The sequence below is a fragment of the Manduca sexta genome, chromosome 5 (genome assembly GCF_014839805.1).
Source record: "Manduca sexta isolate Smith_Timp_Sample1 chromosome 5, JHU_Msex_v1.0, whole genome shotgun sequence".
In the NCBI taxonomy this organism is placed as follows: Eukaryota; Metazoa; Arthropoda; class Insecta; order Lepidoptera; family Sphingidae; genus Manduca; species Manduca sexta.
The window spans coordinates 7,797,689-7,815,107 of NC_051119.1; the positions used below are offsets into that span (position 1 = coordinate 7,797,689).

The 17,419-nt window shown below is 35.5% G+C and overlaps 1 protein-coding gene across 3 annotated transcripts in view; it reads left to right on the forward strand.

The window, feature by feature from the left end:
- The window catches only part of LOC115444628 (endoplasmic reticulum metallopeptidase 1), a 32,570-nt gene that overhangs the window by 5,076 nt on the left and 10,075 nt on the right, over positions 1 to 17,419 (forward strand). The window contains exons 2-8 of one of the 3 annotated variants that reach the window (XM_030170477.2): positions 6,278 to 6,352; positions 9,377 to 9,430; positions 12,107 to 12,223; positions 13,119 to 13,296; positions 15,489 to 15,641; positions 16,055 to 16,182; positions 16,862 to 16,960. In XM_030170477.2, the coding sequence (XP_030026337.2) occupies positions 6,278 to 6,352; positions 9,377 to 9,430; positions 12,107 to 12,223; positions 13,119 to 13,296; positions 15,489 to 15,641; positions 16,055 to 16,182; positions 16,862 to 16,960 (804 nt within the window). The remainder of the gene's footprint in view (positions 1 to 6,277; positions 6,353 to 9,376; positions 9,431 to 12,106; positions 12,224 to 13,118; positions 13,297 to 15,488; positions 15,642 to 16,054; positions 16,183 to 16,861; positions 16,961 to 17,419) is intronic. The other 2 variants (XM_030170478.2, XM_030170479.2) reach the window with 2 other exon arrangements.

Sequence of the window (17,419 nt, forward strand, 5' to 3'; positions counted from 1 at the left end):
CCTTGCACCTGATGGTAAGTGGAGTGGGGTCCAATAGAATGTCAACTGACGAGAGATGATTACCCCTCGACAGTCGACATAATTATGCCGGCCTGTCGGAACCGGATATAAGCAAGCTGAACCCGCAACGAGACACACTTATGTGGGTCACTATGGCGGGTTTTAGCACCTTGTGTACGGTGGTCGTTATGCGTGTATATTATTGAAATACATAGTATAACATAGATATTACAAAGGACACATGACTCCACACAAGACACCCGAATAGACTCTACTAGATTGACCCCCCCCCCACTCTAAATACTGATGGATTCGGTCTATATCAACAGCTATTGCTGAGACTTGCATAGACATTAAGGGCCATAGTCCATAAATAAAATTAAAAAAGGATCGCACTGATAATGAAAAATATACAGCCAGTTGTATAAAACTTGTAAAAAAAAATTAAAACATGCAAAAAAGTCGGCTTTTGCAAAGCGCGGAAGCTAATCGCATTTTTCAACATAATATCTTTATTAAGCATCTATCTATATTGTTTTATTGTAATTCAAATAAAAAAATATTGCATCGATAAAATTATATTTGACATTCAATTATTGTGTCATGTGGCGTAATGTGATTAGTTGATTTTGAACCTTGGAACTATTTTATGCTCTAGGACTTTCATAATAAAAACGAATATTGCACTTTCCGGTATAAAAATCCGTATGCTAATCTTGAATTTGATCACCTGAGTGCTATTTTCATTCAAATTCATTCAGCGTTACTTATAAGTTATAACAAACATTAAAATATTTCGATATACACGGTCATTTTGATATTGCGTTACTAAATGAAACCACATACTTATCTACTTGAAGATAGACTGTGAATAACTTATTTAAATCGCAGATGTAAAATAAAAAGTAGATATGGAAAAACATTAAAAACACATTTTAATTTTACTCGGCCTAATGCCACTACTACTACTTGATCTAAGCTATTTCGTCGCAATGATATCACACTTTCAGTCAGAAATACACTCAAGCACGCCGTATTCGCATTGAATTACAAAATGATCAAAAAATCTAGATTTAAAACAGGATTTTGTGGTGAAAATATTAGTTATTCATTGATGACGTTTAGCACAATGTTAACAGAGGTAATGACGAGTATGTGGTTTCTTTACTAACGCAATGTCAAAATAAACCTGTATGTTATTCGAAACTTTGTGAAGATGTGAAAATATTTGGGTATTTCATCAAATCTTCAGTATCATCGTGCATTAGATTAGCATATATACTGTTGGTAGGTCTCTCATATGTGAGAGTCCGCCTGGGTAGGTACCACCGCAATGTCTATTTCTGCCGCCAAGCAGCAGTGTATAGTCACTTTTGTGTTTTAGTTTGAAGGACATTGTAGCCAGTATAAATACTAGACATAATAGACTTAACATCTCATGTCTCAGGATAGCGAGCGCAGTGATATACCAAACAATACTTTGTAGTTCAACGTGTTGGATGGTGTTTCTACTGTTTATGGACGGTCGTATCGCTTACCATCAGGCGAACGACAAGCTCCTCTCGTCATACAAAGCAATAAAAAAAAACATATTATCATAGAAAAATAACTAGCAGAATGTCTGCAAGGAAAGATCTTATGCGATCGGAGTCACGAGCAATACCTAGTCTACTATATGTATTAGTCGGCGCCGACCACACATTCAATAAACTTAAAGCGCCGTAACTGCGACTAATCCATTAAGTCGATACTTTACAAACATGCTCGCCAATCTTTAAATCATATAACTTGGCAAACTAAAGCGCTAATGCCAGATAAAAATTATCTATTGTGTAATAAAACGGTGATATTGAAATGAAGAGCAAATGTATCGAGCATTATCGCCATCATGATATGTTGTTGCGCGAATAAGATTGCTGGAGGTCTTAGCGACACGCTTTAGTGAAATGAAATGATTTATTTGTCAAAAACATCACCGGTTTCTTAGTTTAAACCTTATTAAGAGGCAAGATGGCGGATTTTGACTTACAGCTGGTCGAGTAAATTTATGTTTTAACTAAGCATAGCTTTGCGAAATTTTTATATGACCGTCGATCCGTCCGTCAATATGAACTACACCAGTTCGGAATGCAGTTCTCACTAGATAAGAATGGGCAAGAAACTCTGGTGTTGCTCTTTTCAAAATCAGTTTAAGGTATCAACTACAGCACATGATACAGAGAAGAAAAAAAATACAATTTCTTGTACAATTTCTACATTTACAGAGAAGAAAAATATTGTGATTCCTATTCCTTTCCTTTAACGGTTAATTTCAAAAAACGAGCTCTATCTTAATATTTCATCAGATCCCGGCTTAACCAATCAAAACAAATCAGTAGTAAGCATGTAATAAAGCTTTATTCTGTATGGCCCATTTTCGCGTTCGATTGAAAAAGGGATTGGGATAGTTTATTGAACGAGGCATTAAGGCATGGTTGATTCATTTTCGTGGTTGATATTTACGGGCGGTTAAGATTAGTTAATATAAGATGATCCATTTACATTTATTTCAATAAATACGAATGGGCATTCGGTTTGAGACAAAATATTTTAAAAAAATTTAGCATATATCCGTTATCTTATGGTTTCAATTTCAATAAAATTGGTTCAATGGTTTGGCTGTGAAAATCTAAGAAAGTTACCATAGTATTTACTATAGGTATAAGTATGGGTGCTAAGACCACACTGATGTCATTTCTTTTTAATCTGATTGGGATCTAATAATATCCACGAGTCACAACGGAAGCTCTCAAAACTAATAATTTTTCCTCGATTTGCAACATGTTTCATTACTGTTCCGCTCCTATTGGTCATAGCGTGATGATATATAGCCTATAGCGCTCCACAAATAAAGGGCTATCCAACACAAAACGATTTTTTCAGTTGAAACCGGTAGTTCCTGAGATAAGACAATACTGCTCCGCTCCTATTGGGTATAGCGTGATGATATATAGCCTATAGCACTCCACGAACAAAGGGCTATCCAACACAAAAAGATTTTTTCAGTTCGAACCGGTAGTTCCTGAGATAAGACATTACTGCTCCGCTCCTATTGGGTATAGCGTGATGATATATAGCCTATAGCACTCCACGAACAAAAGGCTATCCAACGCAAAAATAATTATTCTGTTGGGACCGGTAGTTCCTGAGTTTAGCCATTACTGCTCCGCTCCTATTGGGTATAGCGTGATGATATATAGCCTATAGCACTCCACAAACAAAGGGCTATCCAACACAAAAAGAATTTTTCAGTTCGAACCGGTAGTTCCTGAGATAAGACAATACTGCTCCGCTCCTATTGGGTATAGCGTGATGATATATAGCCTATAGCACTCCACGAACAAAGGGCTATCCACCGCAAAATGAATTTTTCAGTTTGGACCGGTAGTTCCTGAGATTAGCGCGTTCAAACAAACAAACAAACAAACAAACTCTTCAGCTTTATATAATAGTATAGAAGTATAGATTAAGGATTTCATTATGACATTAGGCATTTGGCAGTATTAGATAATACAGCCACGTTACATTATCTTGTTAGGTATAAAGACAATGGACGAGAAATTCTGATACTATTTGGTTTGGAGGTATTACAATGATTTGTTAATGTTTGTGACAATTTTCCTCTTGGAGGGATAAAGTTTTGTTGGGTCTTTAGAAATTAACTGCTAGATGCCAATATAAGAGTATGTTACTGTAGGCTGCGCTTGCGCAGATAACATCAGTCAATCTATACACTACACTATCCACTACAACGTGCAAAATTTTGGTAGTGGTCTATGAGAGAAAAAAGTTTAGGTACCTCTGCTCTATACCAATGTATAAAGCAGAAGAGTTTATTTGTTTGATCGCTTTAATCTCGGGAACTAGTGGTTCGTAATAAAAAGAAATATATATTAATGGATAGCCCATTTATTGAGAGAGGCTATAGGCTATATAACATCATGCTATGACCACCAGGAGGGAGCATTAACGAAAAATGTAGCCAAAACGGGCAAAATTTATTTAGTTTGAGAGCTTCCATTACGTGCGCTACATAAACAATTAAAGTTACGCAAGAATCAGGTATCACGGAATTGTTCCTCTTAAAAAATTGTAAAAATAATAAATAAAGTTCTACGCCTGCCTGAAAGAGATAAATTGAAAAACTACCCAACGGATTACCATGAAATTTGATATGGAGATAGGTTGAGACCCTGGGAAGGACAAAGGCTACTTTCTATCCCGGGAAAATATATAGCGGGACTTTTATCCCGGAAAAACGTTGGTGCGACCGCATCCGTGAGCAAGAGTTAGTATAATAAATGTCATTGTTTCATCGTCGTCATACCTACCACAATAAAAATAAACAAATACGAGTTGGACTCGCGCACTGAGGGTTCCGTACGAACTTGTAGGAAAGGTATTTTTATTTCATAAGTTCAAACTTGTCAAACTTAACTTTGTCGTTCGATCCCTAGACACAGTTACGGAATCAACCGCTAATAATAAGTTATTAATAGTAAATTCGTTTTTTTCTCGAGTTTTTGTGTGTGTGTTTTTTTGTCAAGAGCGTCGCCAAGAGTGGTAGGGAGTGGGGCGGGCGAGGGGGGGGGGGGGTTGTTCTTGCGAAATTTCATGATTCTAGTTTAGAAGCACCCTATAGGTGTTGATTTCCTTGTGCAATCGCAAAATATCTGACATAAACAGTCATATCTTTTGATCACGTTGACTTATAGGCTTGATTTATTCACAGCTGAAAGACACCGTAGTCCCGAGTATTTGATATAAAGTACAATTTGATAGCTCTACGCAATCATGAGAAAATTCCGTGAAAAACCGTTCCATTTATGGCAAGGGTCCCTAAAAATTGAGAAACGTTAATTATAATTTTATTTCTGCAACATCTGTCCGTTTGTAATTAAGTCGATAATTAGTGTAATATATTGTGTAGCGCTCTAGAAAAACAATGTCAATAAAACAATAACATAAAGTAGAAACAATAAAATATGGAAATAAAACTATTTTTAGAATTTTATCATGGTTTTTATATTATATTTTTTTCCCGTTTCGAAGACATGCGGCGTTCGTGGTCACGGGGCCGAGTGATTTACTGGTGGACCATGAAAGCTACAGTCTTCGAAATGTCGGGAGAAAATTATAATATAAAATTCGCGATAAAGTCAGACAAATAGCTTTCTTTCCATGTCTAACATTCGCGGAAGCATAAGAAATCATTATAAAAACAAAGATATCACAGAGCAATTTACTAACTTTAATATTTGCATATAAAATTATATGTACCACTAAACCTTCCATCTGCCCTTATATCAATGTGGCACGCTCACAAACTGATTAAAGAGTATTTCGTAAATGAATTAAGGTAACGAAATAGTTTTTATGTATTTTACTGTCTCATCTGTCCTTTTATGTTTTAACATACATTTGTCCTATCAAATTATATATATAATGAATGTATCGACAAAGAAAAAAAACAGAAGATATTATCGTTATAACATATTTAGGTACAAACTATTTCGTTACATACATTTATTTTGAGAAATAATTTCAAACATGCTGCAGAAGGAATTTGGTTAAGTTTTTACGACCTGCTCCGACTGTTCCAATCGAGAGCAGTTCGTTTCCCCAGGTATAGTATTGCTCGACCTGGAATTTGTACCCAGGTCCTACCAATCCTCTAGTCCAAAAAGACAACGTAACAGGACGTATAAAAAAATAAAGAAAATATCAAATTTGATTTTAAAATTTAGCAATAAATATGGCATTGGCAAGCGCATTTAGGAAGATATTTCTGACGGTATTGAAGAAGCAATGTTGGTGTAGAGCAGGGATGGCGTACAAATAGCACGCGTGCCAGTGACAAATTAATTCGGGCACGCAAGTAATATGCCAAACATTGTATGTTGTCTTTTGGCTTCACTTCGCTTAACATCAGGTGCAGTGAAGAGACTTTGACCGTTAAAAAAAATACTCGAGTCATAAAAAAGTCGCTAAAAAGGGGCTATGTTCTATGTTGAGAGGCTCCTTTTTTCGCACTTATCCCGTAGTAGGTCGGGCCGTTGTACGTGGGCTAAAAAGAAGCACTCGGATAGATAAAACCAGTTCTGGATGGCGCATTACAACTTAAAGGCAATATTTTTTCTTTATATCTCGCCATCCCTGATGTAGAACTACGAGTAACGAGAAAATAGTTCAAACGTTAAAATTGAGTATTAATGCGTCATTATATTTTATTTTTCAGGACGTCATGACTTCATACACAGGCGTTCCTACAGACGAGAACGAAGCCGATCGCGACGAAAAGCCCTGGCAACGGGTTAATATACCATTTATTTTCATTTATCACCCTTTTATACAGGGCCATTACCAGTGGCGAAGCGTCCATACAACCAGATTCCTACCTTCCCTTTGAGATTTATTTGCGTTTATCTTAGTTTTTGTTTTCTGTTAACTTAGGCCTTCTAATTTGCCTCGGGTTACCTTTTGAAAAAAATCACCCTTCGCCACTGGCCATTTCATATATTACAACGTTTTATTGATATTTCATAGTTTAGCCAGTGTGACTACTGGACATAATATTTAACATCTCATGTCTCAGACGAGCGCAGTGGGATACCAAACAATACTTTGTATTTCAAGGTTGGTGTTTCTACTGTTCTTGGGCGGTCGTATCGCTCACCATCAGGCGAACGGCAAGCTCGTCTCGTCATTCAAAGCAATAAAAAAGGGTCATTTTATCATTACTTTGTTAAATGAAATCACATACTTATTGTCTTGTAAATAGTTACTATAAGTTACTCGACCTGAATATGTAAAATAAAAAAGTGTTTCGAACAAAATAAATATAAATAAAAAGTAATTTTAATTCTACACATCATAAAGCCACTACTACTATTCTAAGAGAATTCGTCGTAGAGGCAACATCATACTTTCAATCAAAAATATACTCACGCACACGCCATATTTACACTAAACTTCAAAGAAAAAGTATCACAATACACAACCGGAATTTTTTTGCAAAAATTTTCGGTGTCATGGATGATTTTGGCACAATGTTGGCAAAGGTAAAGACGAGTATGTGGTTTCATTATTAACGCAATGTCAAAACGACCCTGTATAGAATGTTCTTTTATTTTATATTTTGAACTTAAAAACTTTAATAATTTCCTTTTCCTTGAATAAATATTGATTGCTTTTAAATTAATTGGCATGCGTCTCATTCCTCTCATTGTTTCTTTTTATTCTTTTTTATTTCATGCTATTACAATCACTTACCCCCTTATTCATTGATGTTATTTATCCAAGGACGGAGCATTGCTGTGATGACAAGTCTGTTTCTCAGTGCTGACGGCGCGGCAGCCTTCGCAGTGCGTAGATATAGGGCCGTTGTGATTGGCTAATATTGAGATACAACTTGAATCTAGTTGGCTGTCAGATAAGCAAAGCTGAAAACAGACTTGTTATCACAGCAATGCTCCGTCCTTAGATAAATAACGTCTTTGAATAAGGGGGTGAGTTTGTAACACATAATTAAGTAACCTTTAACAACCTATATACCTAAAACTTATAACTGACTTATAGATTGCTTTAAGCTGAGATTAAGTAACTTCATGTAAATCCACCAAAGTAAATGTGTTTTATGGAATATTCAATTGTTTTTTACACTAATTAATAGTTATACAAGACTATATTTCCAACCGGTATCAATATCTAATATATATATTTATTCTATTCATATCTTACGTGTAAAGCAGCCAATTTGACACTCTTGATAGTTGATAATGAATTAGTTGGAATTATGATTTATATTATCATTAAGGTAAGTCACATTGTATCATACAAAATGTTTTGAGTGATTCAATGCTTATTCATTCATGAAACATTTATATTTAAGTAACTTCTTCAATGTTAAGGCAGACGTCGACTAAAGCAGTATTCAGTAATTATTAATTTTAAGGTTGGCGTCGACTAGAGCAGAAATGTAACCAATCGATAAGAATTTATTCGTGTGGTGTTCCATCTCGATTCGCCCTGGGGTCTTATTTTATATGTCCCACGTTTTTGACAGTGCGTAACAAGCACCTACTCCCGTTTAAGTCGATAGCGTTTGGCATACGGAATATCATTCCGCGCTAATTTCACGAATATAATATAAACTATGGACAATGTAGTTAGTTGTACAATTATATCGGACATATAATGTAATTTTACTTTTAAAAAAAATATTGTACAATTGTTTTATCTCATATAAATTAAATAATTCGGTCGTGTTATGAGTTTACACTGTCATAGAGAATAAGGCACCCGGCGTGTTCCTTATAGATGCACTTTAATAGTAAATGTATAGAAAGCAAATTTGAGTGACGAGATTTGATACGCAGGAAGAGTTCTAGTCGACGCTAACCATTATTAAATTTGCATGCCTTTTCATAGATCATGTCATGTCATTGTGTCTTGTTAAATATGTTCTGTTTTTTTCGTTCGTAATACTTATTTACTAATAATATCATACGTCCATTCTTACATAATTGTAGATATTATATTGTAGCATACTGTCCTACTGCTGGTCACGGGCCTCCTAATACTAAGAGGGATTAGGCCTTAGTTGATAGATTTGCACGTGTTGGCAGACTTCACATACCTTCGATATTCTTATGTAGAATTCTTCGGTGTAAAGGTTTCCTAACGATGTTTTCCTTCACGTGTCGTGTTTATTTTAAGGGCAAAGTAAAAAAAAATACAATTTGCTTGAGCAATATTTAATTCGAAATAGCCTAATTTTTTCTCGTCGAAATAATTTTTTGACGTAAAATGAGTGGTTTTTCGATAATAATATAAGCGAATATTCATACAGCCCTATGGACTATCTCACCAGTGGGTATAGGCCTCTACTACTGAGACGATTTAGGCCTTTGTCCACGCTGGCCCAGTACGGGTTGACAAACCTACATATTAATAATATTTTTGCATTTAGATTTGTTGTGAAATCAAAGACAGTATAGTTAGTCATAGGCCGGATATTAGAACCAAATTTGTTCTCCAAAAGTTACTACCAATTGGCAATAAGTCGCTGTCTTATTTGAAATGTTCGCGTGACAAGATGTCACACCGTTCTTAGATAAATACAAAATATATTTACAGAAGATATGCTAATATGCGCATTAAAAACGTGCAAATCATGATGTGGAAATGTATGAAGTTTTACATTGATGTTTTGCTATTTCACAGTAGATTGTGTAACCATCGCATGAGCGCAATATTTTTGTATGACAATCTTTCTAATGTTCGCTCTATGTCTTAGAACTCTGAAAAACATATTTATTTTTGTATATTATTCTAGGTCGTATACGAGTTAACTAGAAAGGGGAATCATTTGTATGAAACCGTGAGATCAGTAAGTTTTTTTTTCTAATATACGGGAAGATGGCGTCTTGGGAATATAATGTTGCTAATGGGTTATATTTACAGCGTTTTTTTTTTATGTTTGGGTCGTTTTTTTATGTTTGTTTATGTGTAATGGTTTTAATTGTTATATTTGGAATATAAATTATTTATTTTATATTTTAATTTAAACATAAATTTATATAAAAAAAAATGTATCGAATTTATTTTTTTTTCCACAAAATAACTAATTTTGCATTGGTTTTTCTGGACATACAGAATTCTTTTTAAAATGTAAAGGGTATTCAAATAAGATTTTTAAATATAAGAACAAAAAGATATTGTTCACAATATTTTAATTGTGTAAAAATGTTATAATAATGTCAGCCCTGTATTATATACTGTCCCACTGCTGGGCACGGGCCTCCTCTATTACTGAGAGGGATTAGGTCTTAGTCCACCACGCTGGTCTAGTGCGGATGGGTAGACTTCACACAGCATCAAAGTTCCTTTAAAGAATTTGTCAGGTATGCAAATATCTGCATGTTTTCCTTCACCATTAAAAAAAAGTGACAGTCCACAAATACACACATAACTTTAGAAAAATCACAGGTGTGCGCCCTTGGGATTGCTCTGCGGACATTCGTCTCGTTCCACATCCAACTAGGCTATTTTCGCTTATATTTCGATTAGTTTGTTAATTATCAAAATTCGCTATTTAATTTGTGCTATAAAAGCTAAACCAAAGAATATTGACTATATTGTACATCTACCACATTTTTTGCCAAACTATTTCATATTTTATCTATATCGACGGTTGAAAAGCTAATTGACTTAAGCGACATTTTTTTGCGACACTAATTTTCATACATAATTAAAATCAGCAATCTTTTCATGTTTTTTTTAACCTATTTTAAAATTTTCGAATAATATGTCGCTTAAGACAATTAGGCTTTCAACTGTCGGTTGACGATTGAAAGGTTAATTGATGAAAGCTACATTTTTTTTTCAGAATAAAATTAACTAGATTAAAAAAAAAAACATAGAAAAAAGTGCTGATTTTAAATATGTATGAAACTTTGTGTCGCCAAAAGATGTCGCTTAAGTCATTTAGCTTTTCAATCGTCGATATATAATTTGGAAACAAAAGGGCGTGGATATTTATCATAAATTGTAAATCATGTGTACGTTTATCTATTTGTACGTACCTTATCTATATGATAATGGATTATCTAGAGAATGTAGCTATGTTTAGATTTAAACGGAGTTCAATAACGTCATGTCCATTACTGACATGATATTTTTACAATGTATATATAGATTGGGAATACAATACGTAATGACTCGGTGGCGGTTGGTTGATTTGCGCTGAGGTCTCGGGTTCGATTCTCTGTGATACTAGTTTTTTGCTGTGTCAGCTTCAAGTCCTGAATGGTAGCGTTGGTCGTAATACACGTGAGCTAAAATAGCTGATGTCTCCCTGACGCAATTCTTGTGCGCCCGGTCTTCACACCGAATGCACGCCCATGCACGGAGACATTTGTCGCGGCCCTCGGTACACAGTTTAGTGTGTATGCCTCTTGCTTGCCAAATTCACATTGAGGCCTATAAGGGCTCGCGAACCACACCCTTCCGTCTCCCCTCCGACCATCCTAATATAAGTTTTTCTCCTCCACACTTCCTTCCCAACTATCCCCTCCCAAGTTTCGTCCAGTACCCTGCAGTCGCTAAACTGGATGATTCCAGTATTCCATTCGCGGGTATCCTAACTGTGATGTTTCTGTCTAGTTCTTTTTGAGGTTAGAATTAGTGATAGAAAAAGCAAGTGGAAATAAATATTACTAAACATACTGTATACTTCAAATAAATGATTCAAACAAATGATTTTATCATGAGAAATTTGCGTCCGTTGCCCAACACTATGCCATTTAGAGACTATTATTTATATATTTTTATTCATTTCTCGTTTCGTAAATAAGGTATAGCAAAATGATTTTTTTATACTTCCACGGCATAGTAACCCTACTGCCCTGATAAGTGGAGTGGGGTCCGATAGAATGTCGACTGACGAGAGATGATTACTCCTCGGCAGTCGACACAATTATGCCGGCCTGTTGGAACCGGATATACACAGGCTGATCCCGGAACGCGACACACTTACGTGGGCCATTATGGCGGGTTATACATGTGTACGGTCGCTATCCAGGCGAATATAAAATATATCTTACCACCAGCACTATTTAACTTCCTAGTCATTTTCTTTTCATACTAACTCTTCAGTATCATAAAGTAAATAACCGACAAACTTGAAATATTTAAGTATACTTCACTATCTCTTAAGTACTATAAGTTTTATCAATAATGCATTTTGTGCCTTACTTTATGCTATTTATGTTGCAAAATCCAACGCTTTTTAGTGGCAATTGAATTATTTAAGCCAATTCTAGCTTTGTATTGTCATGCAATTTACTTAACGCATGGGTTTGCTGTCGGGTTTTAACTATTACTGGTAAGTATTGGATGGACTATTTTCTTTTTTTTTCTTTCTTTCAAGAACACTTTTCATTTTTAAGATTAACCGAGGAAAAAGTAGAAACAATAAAAATCAATTTATTTATATTGTAAGTGCCTACAAAAATTTCAAGTCAAAAACATGTGAACAAATTAAATATCTATTTCAAAATTTTAGTTGCCGAGCACTCTTCTGATAGTGCTGTTGGGAGTATACCTTCTGCTCGGGTTCTTCACGCAGCTGGTCGAAGATAGTATGCCGGCAGTCGTCAACGATGCTCAACTGGCCGAAGATGTAAGTATCTAAAGAAGGGTGGGATGAAAGAGCATTGATTTTAAAAGCAATAAAAAAATAACTGTTGGTTGGTCTCTCGTATGAGCTCTGGATAGGTATTGCCGCTTTTATATTTCTAACGCCAAACAATGTCTATGCATTGTTGTTGTTCATTGTTCTTTTTGTTAGAGGGACCCCCCCCACCCCCAGATCCGGGACGGCAACCTTGTTGCCTTTATAAAAATAATTCTGAATTTCTTCATGATAGTGATCAAATAATATTTACTATCTTCAACAATAAATATTTTTTTAGTGTTAATTTTAAAAATAGAATAACAATAAATGGTATTTTCTTTCCAAGATATCTACCAGACAACCTTCATTAACATTGTATGTTGTTTTGCTTTAGCCGTTAAAATCTTATAAAAATAAAATATCCGTTCCATTAAACAAATTAAAAATGGCTGTAATTATATTCTTTTTGTCTATAATTTTTGATAGCATAAATACGAATTTAGATCTTCAATTTAAAAACTTACTAATTGGTCTACCCAAAATCATTATTGATGATTTATTATAATTAAGATAATTATTATTAATAACTAGTTTTTGCGTGCGGTTTGAGCTACGTGATAAAGTATACAATAAATAGCCTATTGCACTCAGGAGTAATAGCTTCCTGTTAATAAAAGAATTTTCCAAATCGGTTTAGTAGTTCTTGAGATTAGCGCGTTCAAACATTTAATTGTATATTAGTATAAATTATATTATTACCCACCCATGAGATAGACAGATGACCTAATAAAACTCGCTGGAGGTCGCTATGTGGGCCGCTTCCAATAAGTCGACCTGGACATCTTTGGAGGACGCCCATGTTCAGCATTGGAGATTCTACGACTGATGATATCATTCCCAGAGTTCAGACACCTTCAGCGAAGAGTCCGCGTGGAGGTATCTCCACGAGATAATAGGACACAACGCTCGGGTGGCAGGCACACCCTACCATCTCAACAAGACGGCTGACTTGATGACGCTGCTGGACGGCATGGCTGCCTCCTCACCAAACATGCGAACTGATTGGCAGTTAGCTTCAGGTAATAATGTACAAAAGATATCTACAAGAACAAGAATACTACAAGATTCTATAACTCGAATGAATTCATAAATTCCAGTCCTAATATTCCGTACGCTCAATTACGCTCTTCTCTATGTTATTCTTAATGCGGGAGAGGCGGAGTGGCGGAGGAACATGTGCTCTCGACTTTACCTACAATTCATACTTTTCTCATTCTGCATATCAACTTGCCCTCCCTGGGCCATCGGCTGGCGGCGCTCTTGGATATCTATTGTAATAAAACAATTTTTCAGATTTTATGGCGGGTTACATAGTCTTCTTCTTTTATATTATGGCTTTCACCATTTATTATCGGTGATTTTGCCAATGTCCATTAATAGCAGATACAAAGCAGAGACTAAAAATCCATGCATTTAAAAAAAAAAGTGTGTGTGTTCTTTTGTACGCATGTAACTAATTATACTTCTTTGGCGTAACAAGATAAATATTTTCTGAAGATTTTATCCTTCGCGTTATCCTATGTTTGTAGAGAAAATGACACTAATAATAGAAAAAAAATGTATTTAATACATTGAAAGAAAGTTTTATTGTAACGCGTTATCTAGTTAAATAAATTTTATTTAAATATCATAAAATATTTTTTTTTCGTAATTTAATAATTAATTTGTATTTAATAACTAATTTATTTGTACACTTATACCATATTAAATGATAATGTAGATAATAATTTAACTAATGACTAGCTAGTTTCATGGTGTCGCTCTTTCGCGACGGTGCGCGCGCGCATCGCAAAAATTTACTCTTATCTTTTTTCTCTAACATGCCAAAAAATTTTACGTCAAAAAAAAACCTTATCAGCTTCAATTTCCGAGTTACATAATAATTTTGTATAATTGTTAAATGTAGATAGTGATTGCTTATGTTTACGCGAATGATAGACATTTAAATTAAACTATTTTAGGGATTTTATTCATCCGTAACATCAGAGTTACGGATGAACAACACCTCAGTCCCCCCCGTGACCATGAAGGCTGCAAAGTCTTCGAAACGTCGGGAGAAAAGTAAAATATTAAAACCGCGATAAAATCCGAAAAAAAGTTTTAATTTAAATGTAGGTAGGTTTTGTAACTGAGTGTTTGAAACCAAAACCTCAGTTCTGTGGTCAAGGCTGTAAAGTGTTCGAAATCCGAAAAATAGTTTCATTTCAGTGTCTGAAATTTATGTTTATATTAGCGCGTTAAAACAAACTCTTCAGCTTTATATAATAGATAATCTTTTATTGCAGTGATTCGGGGATTATTTAATGTATGATAAAATCAATAAAAATTTAATAATGTATTGGTCACGTAGGCGTACATTACGAAGTCAAAACAAATCGTGAGAGTAATTATGTACGTAATTAATAGTTACTTACACAAGATGATTTTTTGTATATCATAAAGCCGAAACACCTAAATTAGATTTTTGGTGATCAAATACAAAAAAAAAATAATAATAAAGAAAACTCTCGCGGAATTGATAGATCAAACACACCGCCTGCGCCGCCGCAAGGCACGAGCGGGACGTGTGCGGGGCCGCGGGGTGAGGAAGGGTGTGCTTGTAACGGTCGGCTGTAGTAGTAGGTATCAGGGAGCGATCGACATGCACCGAATTTTTATTAATACGAAACTTAACCAGCTTGACGAATTTAATATGTTTTTGTGATAAAATTTAACATATCGACGCTTGAAAGCAATCATATCTAAGCGACAAGCATGCCTTAAATGAATTATATAAATATTTTGAATTGGCATTTTTTTCTGCGTCATTTGATCTTCGTTTTGTAGGTCTAGGACAATTTTAATAACATTAGACTATATCTTTATAAAATAAAAAGTTGAATTGTTATGAATTTACATATTAAAATCAAAACTTTAAAGCACTTTACTCAAAAAAATTCTGATTGTCGCTTAGATATGATTGCCTTTCAAGCGCCAATATGTTAAAAATAGTGCAATGGATTGTGCTACTGATTCTCGACAAACTAATTTCGCCTTTGTAATATACTAAAAATAATAATTTGTATCATACAAGTTACATAGTTCATACAATACAATATGATTTAGTAGGAAATCATAAGGCCTTAGCTACACTATCGGCCGTTCACCAACACCCTGATGATAACTACCCTAAGAAAGGCATTGTAATGTATACATATATTTTTGTCCTCAGGCGACTACGGTCTCAAAGGTCTAGTGAACTGGTACGACAACGCATCTAACGTGATCGCGGTATTGGAGGGAGAGAGCGGGTTCGAATCCAATGGGTCCTCGCGCACTTCTGTACTCATCAACTGTCATTATGACTCCGTGCCGTATGCATTGGGTAAATATACTTATACACACTCACGCAGGCACCCCCCTTTATCCCCCAAGGAGTAGGTAGAGACACAACTAATGCACCCACTTTCCGTCCCATGATATGATAATAACGAGCCTCACACGGGCTCAAATTCCAGACTTTGGGCTGATATTGAAAAACAACTGAACTGATTTTGAAAAAAAATATAATTCAATGTCTAAGTATATTCGTTAAAAAAAAAAGGTTTTCCAAATCGGTTAATGATTAAATGACTCAGTTGTATGGTAACAAATATAAAAAAAAATACACGCCGACGTGATAATCTATCCATTTTTTGAAGTCGTAAAAAGAGCGTAAAAAGACCCACGTCGACTTGATAAGCTCCAATTTTTTTGGATTAGGTTAAAAAAAAATACTGGATTTTTTTTTTCTTTTAGGTGCATCAGATAACGCGGTATTCTGCGCTGTGATGGCCGAAACGCTCAACCGTTTGTCGAGAAGAACGAGAAAGTTCAAGAACAATTTGATTTTCCTCTTCAACGGCGCTGAAGAGAATCCACTACAGGTGATTATTATTATTAGCTATTTGGTTTAAAACTTCATTGTTGTGCCGTCCGGCGGGCTTCCCAACTTAGGGCTTTTAGGCCTACATTTAGGGCAGAAATATGTGTAGTAAGTAGGCTTTACTCAGAGACCAAAAAAATTAGGGATATTTTTAGAGCCATAAAAATTTTTCCATGTATCACTGTTCGACTGAACAAACATTTTAAAAGCAAACCGTTCAAATTCTTATATAAAGTATAATGCTATAATGCCAAATACACACTGCTGACGAACCTGTTAGTCATCACGAATCCGAGAGTGTGAATCTGGCATAATACTCTATGGGCACACTAACCTTCCACGCTGTATTTTTCTCTTTGATCTCTCACAACTACAGACATGGCTCCGGCTTTTGAATTTAAATAAAACAGGGAACTTATTTAAATAATATTTTTAGATCATTTAGTATACACTGCTCCGCACAATATAACATTGACAGCACAAGGCTTTTTTGGGGTTTTAAATTTTGCATTTAGGACTATTTGGGGATATTTTATCATAACTTTAGGGCTATTTTTAGAGGGTTAGTAACCCGGCACTGTGTTCTTTGCCGGCACTTTCTTTTGGGCTTCGCTTCTGGCCTGGTTACAACACTGCCTACCTTTTCGGGTATAAAAGCGTGATATGAATATTTTTTTCAGGCAAGCCACGCCTTCCTTCAACATCCGTGGGCTCACGGGATCACCACAGTTATAAACCTGGACGCCGCCGGGATGAATGGCAAAGCGTCTGTATTTCAAGTAAGTGTCATTAACGTAGTGGAAAATGGACAAATGACATTAAAAAGTATAGTTAGTTGTAAGCCATTGAAATTAGGTATTAGGCAGTCCTCGATTTGTAAATAAGCCGTATAGGCCGCGGCCTATGGGCGGCAGCCTCTTAGGGGCGGCAGATTTCAGAGGACGCTCACTCGATTCAATTAATCATTTGTTTATTTTACTTTAGTGCCTTCCATGATACAAAAAAATTGGAAAATTATTAAGTATTTTAGAAACCTACATACATACATAAACTTACCTACATCCTCCTCCTCCTTGCGTCGAATTAACCTCAATGCTGAGGGTCGTGACCTTGCTGAAGAACTTTTGTTCGGACTATGTTTCGCCACCTTGTTCTATCTTCGGCGGCGCGAATGGCTTCGCAAACTGTTGTGTCTAACGTGGACCGGAACTGGTCAGACCAACGCATTGGGTTTCTGC